At 45.2% G+C, this 20,454-nt stretch overlaps 2 protein-coding genes across 2 annotated transcripts; one reads left to right on the forward strand and one right to left on the reverse strand.

Moving 5' to 3' along the window:
• Window positions 1-10,245: 10,245 nt before the first annotated feature.
• On the reverse strand, window positions 10,246-12,045 carry PHALS_09946 (Ankyrin; the record flags this gene model as incomplete). The annotated part of the gene is made up of 4 exons (XM_024725287.1): window positions 10,246-11,265; window positions 11,330-11,521; window positions 11,582-11,866; window positions 11,926-12,045. 4 exons carry the CDS (start codon window positions 12,043-12,045, stop codon window positions 10,246-10,248), a joined length of 1,617 nt encoding a protein of 538 aa, XP_024576079.1.
• A 7,683-nt stretch (window positions 12,046-19,728) lies between these two features.
• PHALS_09947 (uncharacterized protein) lies at window positions 19,729-20,010 on the forward strand (the record flags this gene model as incomplete). Its single annotated transcript, XM_024725288.1, has 2 exons — window positions 19,729-19,793; window positions 19,923-20,010. 2 exons carry the CDS (start codon window positions 19,729-19,731, stop codon window positions 20,008-20,010), a joined length of 153 nt encoding a protein of 50 aa, XP_024576080.1.
• Between the last annotated feature and the right edge of the window lie 444 nt (window positions 20,011-20,454).

Below are 20,454 nucleotides of genomic sequence, written 5' to 3' on the forward strand. Positions count from 1 at the left end.
GATGAGAACGTTGTCGAGGTTGAGTCTCATTAGATGAAAATAAAAGATCTTCCGTGTTCATCATCAGAAACCACTGCAATGAAGTATGCCCTCATTCTGTTCATGTACATCTGCTTGTCTCGTAGCAATATATGATCTGCGGTTAGTGATGCCGTCATCATATCTATCACAGAAAATTGCACAGTGTTCGGCCTTCTTTAAGGCGTATAAGATATACGTCGAGTTCACCTTTTTGTCGTGATAAAGTGTGCTTTCGCGTAGCTTCGAATTGCCGGAAGTGATAATGGTGACACTTCGAATGATGAAACGATATGCACTTACACGCTGCAGTATGTGTTGAGTATAGAAAAGCATGATATCATGTTGTAGATTACTCCAATCATATCGCGAGTTTGCATATTCGCGCCGCTGTGCCATACCTCTATTACATCGCTGATCAAAATTATCCTTAGCATGTATCTGTGCCTCTCAGTGAGAAGGTCAAGTACTAGTAGTGTTCACGACACAGGACACTCCTTTGGGTGGCCGACTCGGAAGAAAAAAGACATACTGTTAGGTAATCGCCATGTATAGGTGACCCGATTTGTAAAAGTGAGCAAGCACATCAGTGCGCACGTGTGTAACATGTCAACGAGTTGTGAATTTGCCGCATTTGAAACCTTTTTTACTACTTTGCTGGAACCACCAAAATGGCGTAGTGCATATCAAAGGAAAGTTTTCGATCAGCCCCAGGACGTTTCCTGTCATGCCTGTGTTTTGGTCTCTGTGGGACCTCTTCGCAAGAAAGCCATTGCGCCGCTGTCTGCGATGCTCAAATAAGCTAATTTTCAACATGAACCCCGGAATCAATTGCATCGGATGGACATCCATGCGATCTGGCAAATGTTTGAAGGATATCGTGAAAAATGCTCGGTTCCAGATTAAATATGCCAATCACAGACCAGATTGCCAGACGAAACGCGTAATCTGTGATTTGAAAGATATCTTTCGAATTATTGATGCGAAGAAAAGGCAGTACTTGAACGAGTTGCTTCCACTCATGTATTTGTGTCGAAAGGCGCAGTATTTTTCACTTTTGACTTTGCCCTGCTCTCAAAAAGGGTTTGATACACCCCTGACATCGCTTCAAAGTGGCGCTGGGCATAGTGGGGTAGAAGGATGCCAATCAACATTCGCTCGCCGACTTGATACTTGCAGTTAAATCGTAGCTTTCATATCAAAATTAATTAAAAGTCATGCTGTAACGGGGTTGCATATGAAGCGGTGGGTTGCACAAGATGGTGTTACACAAGTTGTAGTGATCACACAGTGGTGTGGCTAAACCGTAACAAGAAGCCACCACGCGGCAGGATTGCCGGTAGTTATGCATATTACTACATTAATCAGGTTTTACGCCTGAGTCGCTACGACCGATACTCTGTGATGATGGAAGAATACTCCTGTTCGCCCCAAACAAGCAGGACGGGCTTAATATACTGACGTCCGTGCTGAGCCTTGATGGCGTGGAGCACCTTGTTGCGCAAGGGCTCAAGACCATAAGCGCAACAAGAGGCGTTTTTAAGTTATGAAAATGCCCTATTAGAGCCCTTACAGCAGTAGCTATCAGCGTCGACAGCGACGATGACGCCACCGTCGACGATGAATGATTCCTTCCGATCCAGGCCGCTCATGGTGGGCGTACGGGGAAAAGGACAATTTTTTTAATATTCCAGCCACCAATTTTATTAGATCTTGAAATTGCAGAAAACGGTAAGAAATACAGAAGCTTTTGCTCTGGGTGGGAGAGGCCGAAATGGCTATGGCATCCACCATGCTCCAAAACGAGCAACAGCGCTTTGCACTAGCAGTCACCAAGTTTGGGGACCGAGCGCGAGAATGGTTTTTCACGTGTGGTGCTTCGGTTAAAGGTGCGTTTCTCTCCTGGAAGAGGCTAAACCGCCAATTTTTGCGAGCGTTCTCGCCGCCTTATCGGGCAGTCGCGTGCGATCGCGAGTCCTTGCTGCTCGACAGGGTAAGACGGAGGTAATGGACTTTGTCCAAGCGTTGAGAACTCTCATTGCCGGTATGACAGCAGATCCTCTCCCCGAGGCGGTCACAGTGAACGTCTCTATAGAAGGCCATCGCACTGGCGTTGCCAGAAAGGAAGTCTTTCGTGTGCATCCGTCTGCTTTTGAGAAGTCGTAAATATGACATTGAATGCCGAGTTCATCTTCAAGTCAGCACGACTTGGTTGGAATGCACATCATCGAGCAGGCCTGAGCCAAAGGATCTCAGCTACGCTGAGAAAAACGAAGGAGAGCTCCGAGCTGTCGAGCAGCGTTTGAACACCCAACGGTTTTTTGTCTGTGGAGACACCCGTCACCCTCGGTTTGTTTGTCCCCTGTGCAAGGCGCGTAAAGATTCGTCGAACCGGCGTCCCGCTTCTAACCAGTCTGGTTTGTTGCGGGGAAACGACCGAATTCAGTAGGCGCGGGGCGCCCTGCTGATGAAGAACTGAGTTCTGTGGAGCCTAAAAAAGGTAGAGGGCAGCGAGGCCCAGCCCCGAAGAGATTCGTGCACTTGAACACGGAACGTGTATGCTAGTCGGGCTTACTGGTCCTAAAAGCAACCGTGACAATCTTTGAGAAACTATGGAAGATCCTTATCGATTCCAGGGCGTCAAGCAATTATGCTCGAAGCTTTACGATCGAAGGAAGTCAGCTGTATGCTAAGGCGCTGAAAGCGGGGTTGAGTGACACCGTCACTGGTCGCTTAACGAATGGGACTTTTGTCACTGTGCCGAGGGTCTTTGTGGACCTTGGTATCAAGGTTCTTGACTTAGGTAGCGTGGAACGCTGCTTAGTTATAGACTTAGATGCGAGATATGACCTTACCCTTGGTATGACATGGCTGGAACACTATGAGCCATAGATTGATTTGAGGTTAAAGACACTGGGCGCTACGCACACATAATCTAGTGGAGCTTGAATGAGTCATGAACCCACCTCTGATGGGAGGCAGAAGCACTATTGGCGCGGAGCTTGGACCGGGACGGTCAATGTAGTTGGTATCGGAGAATCCGAGTTGTCAAACACCGAAGGTGTTTTGGACGATCGTCTCATGCTTGGCTCGCTGGCTGAACGTGGAGTGGCGCGTAACCCACTAAGCGTTGCTCACGTTACGAAGCAGTTGCTGCATGCCAAGAATGGCATGGTCGAACGAGGTCTGAGGCATCAAGGGCGAGGCCCTTGTGATGTGCGTGGAGTGGCGTGTTATCCACTGGACAAAGATTGCGAAAATAGCAGCTCTTCGTTGGACGTTGTTAATAACATCAAGGCTCCGATGTAGCAGTGAATGAAGACACTAGACGACGCCGAGTTCGTGTTCTTACCGGTCTCGATGAGACGTAACACCTCTTTAGAGAGTAGACGGCGAAGCCGTGTTTATCTGCAAGACGCAGTTCGTCGACCCCGAACCAGGGTGTGTCTCCGTAGACTATAGCGCACAGCTATATACCCTTGTCAACGGATTGACGAGAGAGAAAGACGGCGACGTCATCCTTGAGCTATTCCTGCGGTGAGTACTCTTCTTGAGCTGGACGAGATGTCTTTCGAAGAGTTTGGCGGAGCCCTGAAGGCAAGCCATTAAGCCGAGGTGGTCAGTATAAGACCGAAAGAGGAGATTAACTCGTCGTCGCTTTGGATGAAGCTGTCCTGGAGGTCACTAAGAGGGTGCTGAACACAAGAAGGGAATCGTCGGTTCTGAAGGACCCCTCGGATCCGTATTATGCTTTGGTAAAGAATTGCAAGACGTCTTCTTCAAAGACCCACCATCGGTCCTACCAACGGAACGAGGTGTGCGTCGTGAGATTGACCTGGTTCCAGGAGCCAAATACTGCGTGTCACTGCTCTTTGGGCAGAAGTCATTGACGACCTATTCCGAGCAAAGCGAGGCAGGAATGGTGCGAGAGAGCAAGTCTCCCCATTCAACACCCACGTTTTGTGTCAGGAAGCCGAACGGCAAGTGGCGTATCGTTCACGCTTAAAATTATCCCAACGCTGCCACAATTCTGTCACAGACGCCGATTCCTAAAAGGATGTTCTCCGTAGCTATATGTTGGCTGTATAAAGTACAGCGCACTCGACTTGGTCGATGATTATTACCAATTTCTCATGTGAGCTTGTGAAATTCCGTTGACAGCTATAATTTCTTCGAGCAGGATGCTCTGAAAGTGGCTAGTGATGCCTCAAGAGCTTCAAATGCACCAGCAACATTTAGTCGTGGTGTGACGCAATTGTTCAGGCCCCACCGGCGTATGCACAGACATACTTCGACGACATCTTCATCCACAGTCGTGCGGGGCACGGGAGGACAAACTTGGAAAACTCTTATGTGAGATCGATGCTTGAGTGCATGCGCACGAATAAGCTGCATCCTTATGTCGACAAGTGCATCGTTGGCAAGAAAGTCTCGTGTTGGGGTTTCATTGGGAAGCGTGGCCTTCAAACGGACCCTGCTAAGATCAAGGCCATTGTGGACCGGTTTTGAAGAGCCAAAAAGACTTGCGGAAGTCTCTTGGCCCTTGTTAGCTACATGCACAAGTAACGCGCAAACTATGCGGAGATGGCACGCCTATTATCGAAATTTCTCAAGAAGTATACAGAATGGCGTTGGGACATCTAGCATCAGAAGGCTTTTGACAGGGTCAAAGACAGCCTCCTTCATTCACTAATACTGGCGTTGCCGGACCTGAATTAGTTACGTCTGTGACGCTTCAAACTCTGCTATCGGCTGTGCACTGCTGCAAGCAGACGCCGAGGGGCGCGATCGGGTGATTACGTTCAAACCTCGCCAGCTTAAGACTGCGTAGAAAAACTACCCAGTTCACAACAAGGAATGATTTGCAATGAAGTATGCAATTGTCAAGTTCAGGTGTATCTATTTGGCTTAAAGCGGGTTGAGATCTAAACAGAACATGCGTCATTGCGCACTGCGACTCGGTCGCCTCACCTCTCGCAGAGGATGACCAGCTGGCTCTTATTCTTTGCAGAATATAATTTCGAGGTGATGTATAAGCCAGGGTAGCAGAATGCGCTGGCTGATGCGTTGTCACGCAAAAGCAGATTATGAGCTTGTTTATCTCACGACGGCGACGTTGTCAGTAACACTTTGATCCGCGCCGCATACGCGGGTGACAGTATGTATTTAGCGCTGGTACAGGCTCTCCGGAGCAAAGAGTTTAGAAACTCGGACAAGAAATTGTCGGCGCGTTAGCACGCACGCTGCCACCGATATTAGTTGAGATACAAGCTGCTGTGTTATAGCACCGATTCAACGGATACGCCACGATTGGTGGATCCTCACGACGAGGTTTGATATACCGTTTCCTCTATGAGACACCTCACTTAGTGGTCATCTCGATCGTGAAAAGACTTGCAGCTCGGTGGGTTGCCATTATTGCTAGCCCAAGCTGTACAAATGGATGAGCACATGTGTTGCGCACGTGAGAGACATGATAGAGGGTGAAAACCTCTCCGAATGTGGCGGCGCCGATCGTCAGTTTGACAATACCCTCTGGGTATTGTCAAGGCCACGATTTCTCATTCGGCAGCGAAATTGCACTTGTCTGCATTAGCACAGAGCTTTTGTGTGCGCATGCTCTCCAACCCCGCTCTTAAATGAACGATGAAGTTCTCTTTACCCGTGCTCCGCACGACTGTGGACGAAGTTGCCTTCGAAGTATGTCTGTGCATACGCCCGATGGGGCCTGAACAACTGCGTCATAACACGATTAAATGTTGCTGGTGCATTTGATAGCCTTTGAAACATCACCAGCCACTCCCAGAGCATGCCGTTCGGATAGCGGAACATCTTTCACTCACATGAGCAATTGGAAATATCCATCGACCATCGACCAAGTCGAGTGCACTGAACTTTGTACAGCCAACCATATTGCTCTGGAGATTTTAATTTCTACGAATTGGCGTCTGTACCGGAATGATGGCAACGTTGAGCTTATTGTAAGCGTGAACAATACGCTAATTGCTGTTTGGCTTCCGACGCAAAACGTGGGTGCTGAACTGGTAGACTTGCTCCCGCGCACCATTCCTGTGTCGTGCTTCGCACGAAAGAAAGGTGTCAATGACGTCACACTGCTCCTTGATCAGAGCCATTAGCGTGCCTCATGACGCACACCTCCGACCGTAGGACCGACAGCGAATATTCGGAGACGAAGTCCTCTAATTCCTTTACCAAAGGAAAGTACGGACCCGAGGGATCCTTCAGGATCAAAAATCAACTTTGTTTATTCTTCATCCTCATGGTCTCCCTCAGGACAGCTTTACCTGGAAGTGACGGCGATTCGATCTCCTCTTCCGGTCGTATAATGACGACTTCGACTAAGTCGCCTGCTTTCAAGACATCGCCGAACTCATCGAAGGACATCCCGTCCAACTCAAGAAGAGCACTGACTGCAGGAATAACCTCGAGGGTGATATCGCTGTCATTTTCCCGTTGATTATGGTGTATAGCTGTGCGCTATCGTCGACGGTAGACATATTCTAGGTCAGGGTCGACGCCCGGAGTCTTGCAGATAAAACACGGCATCGCCCTTGCCTCTCCACGGAGGTTGTACGTCTCGACGAGAGTGTTAACACGCACTCAGCGTCGTCTCGTGTCAGCCCCACTTCCTGCTCCACCGAAGCTCTGATGTTATTAACAACATTCAACAAAGAGCTGCAATTCCCGCAGACTCCGTCCAGAGGATAACTTGCCACTCCACGCGCATTTACCAAGCCTTGCACAAGATGCCTCGGATCTCGTCCGACCATGCCATTCAGCGCATGCAGCGACTACTTTGAAACGCGAGCAGCGCTCAGTAGATTACGTGCCACTTAAAGTGCATCACTGGGTCCTCGCCCTCGATTCCTCGGCCCTTGGCTGACCATGCTGAGCATGGTATGCAGCGACTGCCCCAATACTTGAGCAGCGCTGAGTGGGTTATGTGCCACTCCACGTTCAGCCCTTAAGTCATTCTCGGAACACATTTCCGATACACCTTTGCCGATCACCAACTTGGATACTCCGATCTTCAGCACGTTGACTGTCTCGGTCCAGTGCCCGCGCCAATAGCGCTTTTGTCTCAAAGCAGAGCTGGGTTCAGGACTCTCCAAAGCTCCACCAGGAGACGTGAGTGTTGCGCCAAGATCTTCGACCTCCAGTCAATCGACTGTTCATGGTGTTCCAACCATGCCGTACATAGGATGAGGTCGTATATTGAATCCAAGTCTAAGGCTATGCATCATTTCAAGCTATCAATGTCAAGAAACTTGACACCGAGGTCCACAGGGACCTTCGGCAACATGACACGTGTCCCCGACGCTAAGCAAACAGTGACAATGTCACTTAACCGCATTTTCAGCGCCTCAGCATAGAAATATCTTCCTTCCATCTGGGAGTGTCGAATCTAATTGCTCAACTCCCCGGAGTCGATCAGGATCTTCTATGGCTTCTCAAAGCCCTTCACGGTCGCTTCCACGTCGAGGAAGCCCGGCTCGCACAAACGTTCCGTGTTCAAGAGCACGGAGCTCTTTGAAGCTATGCCCTGCTGACCATTACTTCCTTTAGGCTCAACAGAACTTTGTTTTTCCCTAGAAGGCGCAATGCGGCTTACTGGGTATGTTTCCCCGCGACAAAACAGCAGATTGGTAAGTAGCGGGCCGTTATTTTGAAATACTTTGACACGCCTAGCGCAAGGGACAAATAATTTGAAGGTGACGGGTGTCTAAACAGACAAAACACCTTCCGGTGTATAAACGCTGCTCGGCAGTTCAGAGCTCTGCCTCCTCGTTCTTAGCATAGCTGAGATCCGTTGGCTCCGACGAGCTGCTAGAATGAGCATTCCAACCAAGTCGTGCCTCCTTAAAGCTGAATTCATCATCCATTGCCACCTTTACTGTTTCTTCAAAAGAAAACGGGTGTACACGAAATACTTTAATCTGGCCATACCAGTGCAGAAGCCTTTCATAAAGATGTTCGCTTCAGGGAGAAACTCGGCTGCCGTATCGGCATTGAGGGTACGCAACGATTGGTCGAAGTCCGCCAATTTCTTTTAGTCCTGTCGGATGGCAAGGAAACGCGATTGCACGCGATATGCCTGGTTAGGCGGCAAGACCTCTTAGTGAAGGTAGCAGCTTCAGCTCCATCTCGGAGGGTCACGCCGTTTCGACCGAAGTGTCACACGCCAGTGCCCATTATCGCGCTCTACCACCAAGCTTGGAGATAGCTAGCGCCACGCGCTATTGCTCGTTCTGGAGCATGATGGACGCCATGGCAGTCTCGACCTCTCTCACCCAGAGCAGGAAATTCTCTCCATCCTTGCCCTCGAAGGTCCAAACACTCTCTAGGAGCGGCTTGGATCAATGGGAGTTATTCGTCGTCGACGGTGCTTTGGCGCACGGGGAGAGTGGACCCGGTGCAAGTATGCTCTGATTAGCAGGTGTTAGAATAACTCCAGGTGCATTCCTTGCTTGTGGAACAGTCACTTTTGCGCAATGATTGTACGAGTAAAAGTTTGAAACCCCTATTGATCCACATATTAGTGGGGTATAGCGTACGTGCTAAGCACTTGATGTTGTGTACTTACACCTTTCACATCTGATGCAACTGTATCCAATACAGATCTAACCAATTAAAGAAAAAATATTGGACTATGGTGTAATTGTGAGTATTCATAACGACAGGTGCTAAAACATCAAAATGAAAAGGACCGTGGTACCTCTGGCTGCTAGTCGCATATCGGACAAAGACGACGTTTTTATTTAGGGACATAGTAAAGTTTGTGTATTTCGTATTATCTGAGTAGCCGTAGTTCTTGAAATAGCAGAGATGCGTTTTTTGTGAGTAACCTTTACGCAGTTTTTAAATACGACTCATATAGACACAATTTCAGGTTATCATGACTCAATTATACCAATTCGAAGGTATCACTACTGAGCCCAACGCTTCTTCGGACCCCGCGGCAACAGAGTGAAAGTTCTTGATATCCTCCTTTGGAATTACTGCAACAATATGGCGAGATCTAGCCGTTGCAAAGTCGCTCATAGGAAGTATTGCGCCAAATAATTTCGGCCTGACTTAGAGACATCGGAGTAAAGCTCGAAGAAGCTGACGCAGACACTCTCCAGTCTACCTTACGACAATACCACCGACGTTTAACATCAAGTCAGGCTTCAGTTCTCAATGCTCCTACAGCTATGTTCTTTCTTCAATCTCTGTTTCAATAGCAGTAACCTTCCGTTATATGCTCGGAACACAACTTTGTTCAGCACTTAAGCTCTAGCTTACTATTCACGACGGTCCAAAGGGAATTCAATGCAATTACATTCCTAACGGTAGAAAGATCAGCTTATTCCTCACTAGTATATTCCGAGGTCACAAGACATCCTTGGAAATCAAATAGGTCCCTTATCAAGGTCACTTCTGCGTCATCCCACTCAGTAGGCTGCTCCTATCACAGGCTCATCATAGGACTATCAAAACAGCAAGTCGCACCTTCAAGCAGATCAGCTGCGCCTTCTCCTACCTAGTGGGTACTTCTGCCACAGGCACATTCATTTATAAGGTCGCTATTACCCAAGTCAAGTCATCTGCCATTGACTTTGTCTTTTACTCAAAAGTATCTAACCAAATTTACACCTCAGATTTGAAAAACATTAATAGCTCATAAATTAGTGCCTGACTTTTACTGTAAAGTGTGAGGAGTCTCCATTATGTCTTCAGTATATTCAGTCCTTAGTAATCACTAACGGCAAGTTCTATTCTGCTTTCATTTTACTTTGTACGTGTAGACATCGTTAATCAAAGAAACGTCATTGTGTTGATAGCTACAAGAAATAGCGCACGTGTTGCATTCAGTTGACTTCAACATAATTATATTTTTTTATCAAAATACAGTGCAGACAACGGCTTTTACATCTCTGTCAAAAAGTCAAACACAAGCAGTATATTTTAAATTTGCAATTATACTTTACGCAAAGAACACCAGCGACAGAGCAAGATAGAACAGCGAGTGACATAGATGATGATTATGCATGCACTTACCGCCCACAAAACGAGTGGCGCTTGGCTAGTTATACTTTACCATTTACATTTCTACATCATATGCAGTAACCACTTTGCTCGTACTTTGCTTCCAAAATTCGTAAAAAACGATTTGCACTGTGTGCGTACGTCGCGCAATAAATAGCACCACTCTCATTCTCATGACTACGAAATTAAACTTGCTGAAGCTACAGCAAGTTCTTCATACAAAGCCAAAAGAAGCATATGATTCAATTGCGTGCCAAATAGCCGTAATCGATCCAACAAGGCCAGTATCGTTTTTCGATCAAATGGTAGCAACAGTAGAAGAAAAATTGAGTCCACAGCGTAACCTGCCGCCAACATGACTCCCAGTACGTCGTGACTCAATGTGAATTGAGAGTGAGGCGACGAATAGACAATCGCCAGCAAGTCAGTACCAAATTGACTCACGTCATCAGAATGGGTTGCAGCACATTCCGGCAACCATATGTACAAACAAGTATGTACTTGGGTAGACAGAACTATGTTTTGTCTCTGTGTCGACTGAACGAATGGGTTGTTGCCTAGCAGCTTTGCACCAGCCGTTAGCATGAGTCTTGTCTTTGCATCACGATCGTCAAGCAAGTGAGATTTCGATGTGGCGATTAGAAATATAGCCGTTTGACCCGCCACGTTGACACGATTGATTGGTCCCACGTCATCGTTGAATCGTTGATAAAATTTTATCAAGCACTTTAACTCCTCAGGTGTCGAATATTTAGCACCATAATGCAGACACGAGTCACGCGACTTTGTCATGGTCGTCACACTCAGGCCTTGGATGTCAATAGCCCGCAGTAAATTCGCAATCCTTGTGCTCTTGTTGCGCAACGCGCGATGCATGGGCGTTTCGCCGCAGTTGTCTTGGTGTATTAGTGTTGTGTATCTTTCGTTTAGCAGAAACGATATGATGGATTCTGCCTCTTCATCTACTGCCATCAAAAGAACAGCTCCTGCGAAGTCTTCTCCTGTTAATGTCACAACTTCAAGGTGATGGTTAAGAATGATCTGCAACATATTGATATCATTGACGCGGAGGATGCGCTGGAGGGGCGTGATATCGTCAATGTCTGGGAGATGGACGTTTGCACCATGTTGAAGGAGCAGATTCGCAACCATGAGACTTGGTGCTTGTATGCAATGATGCAACGGCGACTTACCTTCCTATTCGTTACGAGAACACACAATCAATGATCTTTATGATTGTTGATCAATAATGATTGCGTACCTCATCTTGAAGGTCGACAATGGCACCATTACAAACAAGCAATTTCGCTACTTCAAACGTATCGTCGGTTGTGGCATAATGGAGTGCACTCTTGCCTCGCTGACATCGCTTGTTGATATTTGCATTAAAGCGCAAATAGAGCTCGAGGCGTGCTACAGTCCGTCGAGTCCGGTCTTCATCTTCCTGTCGGCACTAGAAAGAAAAACATTAATTGTTTTGCATTGGAATTTAATCGTAATCTTGTTTACTTACGTCAGTAATAAGGTTTTGCTGAATAGCAACGCGGTTGCGAAAGATACAGCGTGTAGCTTGTAAATTATGGTGCATGATTGCCACCGTGATTGCCGACATGCCACTCTCGTCTTCAGTGTCCGGGTCTTGACCCTCCTCAAGGAGGTATTCAATTATCTTGTCGTCTCCAAACCATGTTGCAGTGTACAAGGCTGAAGCTCCAATGGTGCTGAGGTGAAAGCCGTGCCAGCCGCAAAAGCCTGTCGAGGGCTGAGAATTGTTTGCGCTGTTCAAATGTTGGATATTCTGCCAAACAAAGTCTAGTTTAATACACCAGTAGTAAAGTATAAGATCATTTGACATACTCGGTTGAGGTCAAGCTGCTGTGGATACTGTCTACGTAGACTCTTCATTTGGTCGAGATCACCATTTCTTGCTGCCTCAAGCCACGCATTTTCGACCTGTTCGTTATCTAATGGAGCCATAAATTTTGCACTAAGATGTAGTTCTAAGTCGTGAGAGAACGCTGCGCAATCTTGAAATGATTTTGTCGGCAAGATGAAAACCAAGAAGCACACAAGGTATCTAATCGTCAATACGCTAAAAGGTCCGGGGTGAGTTACTTGATATATGAGGCATTGACAAAACATGCGCTCCTAAGTTCAAAGGATGATACAGACGAGTCCATGGAATGAGTGCCAACAACCAGACTAGCTACAGTGTACAAGTACCTGTGGATAGCCGCTGTCGCTTCAAGGCGAGACCGAGATTTTTTTGTCACCGTTTGATCTCGAATGGGCACAACGCAGCCCATAAGTACCATTTTCTGGACATAAATGCCAACAAAGAGCACAAGCCTAACATCTTCACTTACTGGTACAGTCCACGATCATAATTTTTTTGGTAATATATCCTGTTCTCCGTCATTCTTTTGAAATCCTTTATTGGAGCCGAGAGACGGGCGTGCCCAGCGGTGATGCTTTTACCAAAGCGCTACAAATTTAGAACATACGTAGATTGGCCATCACACTCGTAATCTAAATGGTGGCTTTCGATGGTCCGAAAGTCATTCAATCGGTCGATTATCCGGCATGTCGCCACAATATGGACAATTTTCATCCATTTAAAGAGGAGGTCCAGACCTGGTTCTTTTCATGGAAAGGTCCAGTGATCTGCTAGAAACTCTGGAAAATTTCTGAGCTAAAGGAAAAAAATAACGATATTACACAAGTCATAGCAGGAAATATTTTAATAACTGGCAATCTGGTTAAGAAATTTACGTAATCCCGGCTTTGTACTTTAATCCGGACATCAAACAAAACATAAAGCGTTTAGGTAAGATACAAAAAAGTCAGATGGTTAGATTTTTAAGCTCAATCCTCTAACAACCTGCGATATCACGAGAACGCTTTTAGAATACGGATACGATTCTGCATATACGCAGATGCAAAGGCCCGTAGATATTAGCACTGTATATGGAGTTCCATTTTTCGCAGAGTCGTCCATGTGGTTGCGAGTATTGTCGAAGTGATACAGTGAATGAAGCCTACACATTTATTCCTCCCTTTGATAACGTCACTGCTACTTATCTATACTTACTGGCACCCGACTCAGTGCGGTGCATTTCCATTGTCTACTGTGGCTTCTGTAGCCACTGTATATATAGATGTCTTCAGATTTGAGGTAGACCCACTTTTCGCCCCATCGTCTGTCAACAAGAAAGCTCTTGTAGTGACAGATTCTAAATCAGGTTTGTATCAATACATTTTTTTGATTTCTGTTTCGTATGCTTGTAAGTATTCTAAAAAAATCCTACCTCTGTGCACTCTTTATTTCAATGGTCAGGATACTCTCACCCCACCTCTCAGAAAACCCTTTCGTATCTGATACTTTCTTCGAAAATAGTGCATGGGCTTTCCCGTTTATTTTCGCTTTACGACTGCCATCCGTCACTATCAGTGAGATTCGCCCAGCATGTTTCGGGTATATAATCAAGAAAGAAATATCTTTGAAATGTTTCTAATGTGGTTTTTGTTACTACAACAGGAATATAGTATAGTGCCAAGCCTCGCCAAAACTCATACTTCAGTAGTGCGCTATGTTTATCATATCACATGTACTGAGCTTTTAAAACTTTTGAAACAAATGAGGTGCTCCATAGGCCGACACAAATCTCAGTTTTGGGATACGATAAACAATTTGTAAGTCAATTTGTGCTCTTTTCTATAATTTTTTCTTAATCAGTTAGCAATTAGTTCAACAGTTTTTGCTCAATATTTTGACAAAAGATTAATGCGAATTCTGTTTGTTATACGCAGAACACTATGTGCACTAGCCGCAATCTATCCGCGTTGGAACAATTGCGATCTTTGGGTGAGCAAGCTGTTTTAGTCGAAGTTATGTTGGGACAAGTGAAAAGACATCCCTTACAGCTTTTACAGTCAAAGTGCAATTTATTGAATAGTTGCAAGGTTACATCGAAGACCAGCGGAAAATTAAGGTATATATGTTTGTCACTTCTTACGCAAGTCAGGACGCCGCGATGTAGGTAAATTGATCAAGTAGTCCATTTCTTTATGTATTTCAGGCTGAGGCAGTCACGACGAGCTTACTTGGACAGTACTCTTAGAATCCTATCTATAAAATCTGAAAAACAAATGTGAACTCCAACTGCGCTGAAGCGCCAATTGCTTGGTAGTATAAGCGAAGAAGGCTAGGAATAAAATGTCTTAAGTGTGAAGTGCTCTTCAATGCGATTTGCTTTTTTCTAAAACTATACAGGCACATACAGTACATGTTACTTCATATACTGGCATGAGTGTAAACAATGCGTGGAATTTGAACTATGGACTGTTGCAGAACTTGATCATGACAAATAAATCAGCTACCTTAGAACAAGAAGTGACGTTACAATCCACGATTCTAGGTCCCTCATGTAATTGGTGATCCCAGCTTTTGCTTAGTAGATAAATGCTCTGTACGCTCTTTGATATCATCAAACCTTGAAATTTATCTCTTTGATTATGTCGTCCTTATTTTCCAAGAGTTATCACATTCAATGTCGTGCTTGTAGCAAATATTAGTTTCGAATAGAGTAGCAACCTTGCGCTGATAAAAATATTGTTTCTCATCATTACGAATTTCTCTAACGATCGAATTAATAAAATTGTTTTATTATTAATTACAGTTGTTGGTAAAAGATTGCGTGAGGCCTACATGGACACATGGGCTCATCCTCATCATGATTTCTTCCAAAATTGGATTAAATCATCGACGGCTAATTCTGATATGGAGCCAGTGTATGACGTACAACTTCTATTCTTGTGGTACATTGTCAAAATTGCCCTATTGCAAGGCTACTTCATAGCTTGAGGTGACGCAATCACTGGAAGAGATTGTGCTTTGCTTTCTCGTGATTGTTCTAATGATTACAACTTCAACTTTTTAACTACAAAGCCTGGATGATAATCATCAGGTACAAATAACAACATTTATAATGCAGCAAGTAGTATAATATGATCGAGAGATATTTCAAATTACTAATTTTGATTGCATGAAATTTAATTGATTGCGGAATGCAAGATGATCGTGAAGAAGCCGACGACCATCAAAAATCTAGTTGAGACAAATCTATAGAGCGGAAAAGGTCTCTTGTACAATATTGGCGACGGCACGGGCGGCGTTAGCCACTCATGGTCTTAAAGTTGCAATGGCACACAACTTCAGTACATTATTCAATATATGTGTCGAATCGGATGCCTTCGTGTCGTACAGCTCAGACAATGTTTTCAGCATCACATACGCGGTGCGGCAATCAATATTGCCTCAAGCTATAACTAATTAAGCCTCATAGTACTTATCAAGCAAATTGAAAAGTTATTTTGTGAGAAGTGTTTTTTAAAAGCCAGAGAGAGATCTGCATCTAAGCAGAAATTGCTGACATAATGTCAATATGACTTATTTTATTAAGATGGAAGTGTTACAAGAAAGTACTCAAGTGTCTGATTAGTTATAATTCTGGGGAGTCCCTCGAATACGCTGGCTTTTCGATCATTCTGTGCGCAAAAAATAACAATCTTAACCAAATAGTGCGTCGTATTTCTACGTTCTTCCTTTTTGAAAAAGAACTCGAGCGCGGCTGGGAGTCAACGCGATGCAGGTGGAAGAGAAACATGGAAATGTCAACACAAAAGGGACAACCTGATGTAGATTGAACAAATTTCGATGAAGAGCGAGATCGTGTCTTTCACCATGTGCTCAGTGTTACTTTCAAGCAACTTCATGATTTATTATCTATTCTCCACAGTGTGGCGTAACCACGTAAAGCTCCATCATAATAAAAAATATGTTGATGCGATCCATTGACAGTCGACTCAGGCATTACTTAATGAAGAACAACCTTATCAGCAATCTGCATCAAGATGGCGGCTGCGCAAATTGAACTTCTAACCTACATTGGATAAGACACTTTGTCAATCAATCAACAATCAGCTGATTATGAAATTCAACTTTCGAACGCGTGCATGGGATGTACACAAAGAGTAGGACAACGCAAAATTATATTAAAAATATACACTAAACTTAACTTGAATTAATAGGAGAGCGACAAGCAAAACGAAATGCAACCGGCTTTCCGTGCACCGTGCACAATAGAAGCCTTGACTGTCAGTGTCCGCGTTCATCAGCGCCCAGAGGATGGATTCACCGGTCGACCCCTACGATGCTGGACCGAAAGCCCCACAAGTTCCTAGTATTTACACCTGCAAAAAAATAGAACCTTGCCTTAATGACGAATTAATACTACGAATTCTATAATGCGAAACTTTATATAATACAAGGCAAGGTGACGTGTCCTATATACATCGACTGTTTGAACAACCATTACTCGCAACCCTGCTGGGCATCCATTACATAATTTTTATCAGCTCGTTCTAAGGTCAACGGCTTCCGTGTAATGTGAGCGTATCCATGTTACCGTGCACCTTGAGCGGAAAACGCTTCGACTCAGAGAGTCTGCGTCGATAATGCACAAATTTTGAGCTCGTACAATCTACCCACGAGTGGAATCAAGAAGTGGCTCAATACTTCTTTACTATTGATTGATTTTTAAGAGTGTCATATATATAGAATCAATCTCTTATCGAGCTAATACTATATTTAGTGTGCAACTATTGTCGATAATAAAATTGGATACACTGCATGACGTGAGGCTAACAAACTGCTTGCCTCAAAAAAACCTCTTTACGGAGTCCATCGTTGGCATCAGCACTTATAAGTGCTATCTCTGAGTTGTGCACAATTGCACAAAAATATAGTGTAAACGCCTACAATAGTATAAAGCCCTCCACACCAAGAAGTGGGCCACATTATGATCATGCTTATATTCTCTTTCTGAGGTATTGCCGAAAATGAACACTTAACGAGCATTTGATGTTTTCCTTCGTTCCTTTAATCCCGCACTGCCTGAACCTACTAGCATACTCACATCGAGGGTATTTTCATACGGCTCAAGGAGTCTCGGAAAAGACGCAGTCCATGCGACCGAGGCTGGAGGCGAAGAAGACAAAAGGCAAAGCTGTTCACTAGTGGAAAGGCGTTTGCTGAGCTTTGCCTCTCCTTTGCACAAATAACGCACTCTATACCTAGTTACAACGGCGGAAGGTGTTGCGATTTAACTCATTGCAACACTAAACTTTTCTATCATAAGCTGGCCCCGATAATTGAGATTGCTCGTCTGCAAATGCATGAGCCGCAACGACTCGCGTAGATTTGATCACGTCGTGATTGTGATACTAATATGTTTAATGTTATCTCCCACGCCGTGGAAAGCTCTAACGCGCCTATGTGTGCGGGTGTTTCACTTGAATAGAAACCAAAAAGAGCGAACTTTAACTCCAGATGTAGCCACTTCCTAAAAGTACCACATGCTCTAGAGGCAGCGGAGGTCGGGCAAATTCGTTCCATCCATAAAAACGCTACCTTGGGTACTACTTGCTGGCGAAAGAGCCGGAAGGTACGGCGCTCAATTTGAGCACTAAGTAAAGAAGACACGTCCGCTCAATTGTCTCATAGCTACATAAGCCAGCCCCAGTAAAGCAGGTGTTCGACTTGAACATTGCTTAGTGCTTGATTCTGCGAAGGACAGAGGACAACATGAATATCGCGGTGGAACTACATCACCTCAAGCTCTTGCTGCTAACAACACCTCCCGTTCCCCCAAGACAACTGCCTTGGGAATGCAACAAGATCGGACCACAGTTTTTCGAGGAAAGCTCCTTCCGCTGGGTAAATCTGTTTCTTTTCCCGGGGGGTAGGATCAGGGGTAAGCCATGTGATAAGAGGCAATGGCCTACGTCAATCGTACTGAAGTGGATCTTTACCTCCCATGAGTCTTTGGAGTGAGAATATCAATTCCTCTTTATTAGATACAGCTACGGCCCTGTTGAAACGGACTAATCACGAGCCGTTCCACTTGAAAAGTAGCTACCCATGCTCATCGAGCAGTGCTATAGAGAACGACACATCCACGATTGGCTTTTGAAGCTCGTTCGATTATGGCAGCAAGTTAACGATATCTGAAATGGTATCGGCATAATGTCGATACTGAGATCAGTCATCCGTTTTTTCTGCGCTCGGTCAGCTACGCCATAGTACTGCATTCCCATAGCCGTTCAGTACTAAATCGGTGCCTTAGAACAATAGGTAACTTAGCTGGTGGGGTGGTGAGGACGCTGCTCAGTCCTTCACAGCGCGTTTTGCATTTGGCCGACTTGAAGGGTGGGATCATGATATAGGTTCAGCAAGCCAACTAAGAACACAGGATGTGTTCAAATTCACTGAAGAAATCAAGAGTGTAAATCATTTTTTGCTACAAACGTGAACAGTTCATTGTCGCGTGGTTGCAACTAAGGGTTAACGTTGCAAACCGCTGCATGTTTTCTTATTGTGCCGCCATTGATAATACCCTCATTCTCACAACATAATTATATGTTTCGCCTGCCTCTAAAATCGGCATGTTGCTTTTGCGCATCTTGCTTATCAGCTGTAGCGTCCCGCACTCGGCGTATGACGCTCCATCTTATCGGAAAGAAAATCTGTGATTGTGTAATAAATCAAAGATGGACTGATGACCGATAATCAAATTGTACTGACGGCCTTTCTTCAGACGAGACCAGAGCCATTTCGTGAAGGTAACGAATAAACAGGGAGGTTACCCATACCATTTATCAAAACGGATATGCTTCCAGAGAAATGCACCGCGAAAACTGCGGTCTCTCACGCAAGGGCTCCGAAGAATATCCTTCCTACCCTAAGCGATTGACGCATTCATCTGATCATCTGCCCGCGGGTGAACAGCTATGGGGCTGTCCTTTCTGACGTCGGATTATGAATGTCGCATTGCACGATGGGGAAGTAGTCCATTAGTGAGGCGTTACGTACGGCGTATGAGTCAAACGCAACATGCATTGAGCTACTCTAAATTTGGAAAACGAGGTGTCTGAGAGCTTGGATATCGCTTAATTTGTGCGCGCGATTGCACATCTGTACCGCTTTGGCTTATTCTCAGGATGGCTGTATTACAAGGATCGCTATATTACAGCATTGACAGTTATGACACTTAGCGTGTAGTGGTGTCTCTGGATAAGAATGTCATCGAGCGAGACTGTACGAGGCACATGATATCCCTTCGAGAGGCCACTTCGAACGATAAATGACATGCTGCTCGATGAGCACTATGAAATGCTGGTCCAACACATATGAGTGTGTGCGCGTGTCAACGATTTACACTCTCGCCGTATGCGGCGGTAACATTGATCAGCCTGTCGGTTCCAAAAGCGTTCTGATGCATACGTTTGAACTTCATGTTCGGTCTTCCAAAACACGCGTTCGGAAGCATGGGCATTGTGGTCCTTGTAGACCGTCTGGGCAATATGACTTCTCTCGTTGATGTCAGGGATAATGTGACCGGTAAAAAATTGCCAGATAATTATTTCTCGACAAAGTTTTTCGCCGACACGATCTATAACGAATTGCGCTTTACAGTGAAATCTTGTTTCAAATTCATAAAGCATGTATTATCAGACGCGTCATTCGGAAGACCACAATTAAATCCTCACTAAATGACAACCGACGCTCTGCCGGGACTGGCAGTCTGGTCATAGGCGACGATGCACGTGGCGAGGTATTACCCGCATGCAGTTTCACAAGGCCCACTTGGGCACTTTACGGTACCGTACATCCTTGTTTACTGATATGATCCTTCTATAGCGATATCATGTACTTAGTATAGAATTCTGCAAATAAAGTCCACATCATAAAATAAATTCCGTACTGTGTATTGACGGATGTGTGCAGTAATAAGGCAAGCCTTGGGACAAGGATTAAAGGTGCATGCGTCTAAAGCGATCATCGAGATCAAACCTTATAACCTTCCAAATCTTTCACCCTAGCAAAATTAGGTCTGGATCATACGTCGAATTTCTTGCATCGTCGTTGCGAGACGTCGCCATCGTGACGTGTACGAAATAGTTATATGGGCGATGCGAAGGCGCACCCATCCTCGCAGTAAAGCATCCGAGCTTAACTTCCCCTTAAATGGGAACCAACTCAGAAGGGTTAATATCTTGCCATAATCCACAAGAGGTGAAGTGGTAAATGGCTTGGAGTAAAGCAGGTGTTCTCTGAATCTGGTAATATTTACTTTCTTGCAAGTAACGGTAAGACGTGAGCTGAGTAGCTGCTCTTTGCTGGTGATGTATACGCGCTAAGACCTGTTTGAAGTCATTGACATCAGTTAGAAGATAGCGCAACTCATGAAAAAGAGACAAAAGCGTCAAAACCGACGTCTGATGGCCGACCCAAAAACCGAAGGGCTATAGAGGCGCACATGATCG

Source organism: Plasmopara halstedii (genome assembly GCF_900000015.1).
Source record: "Plasmopara halstedii genome assembly, contig: Scaffold_437, whole genome shotgun sequence".
NCBI classification, from domain to species: domain Eukaryota; phylum Oomycota; class Peronosporomycetes; order Peronosporales; family Peronosporaceae; genus Plasmopara; species Plasmopara halstedii.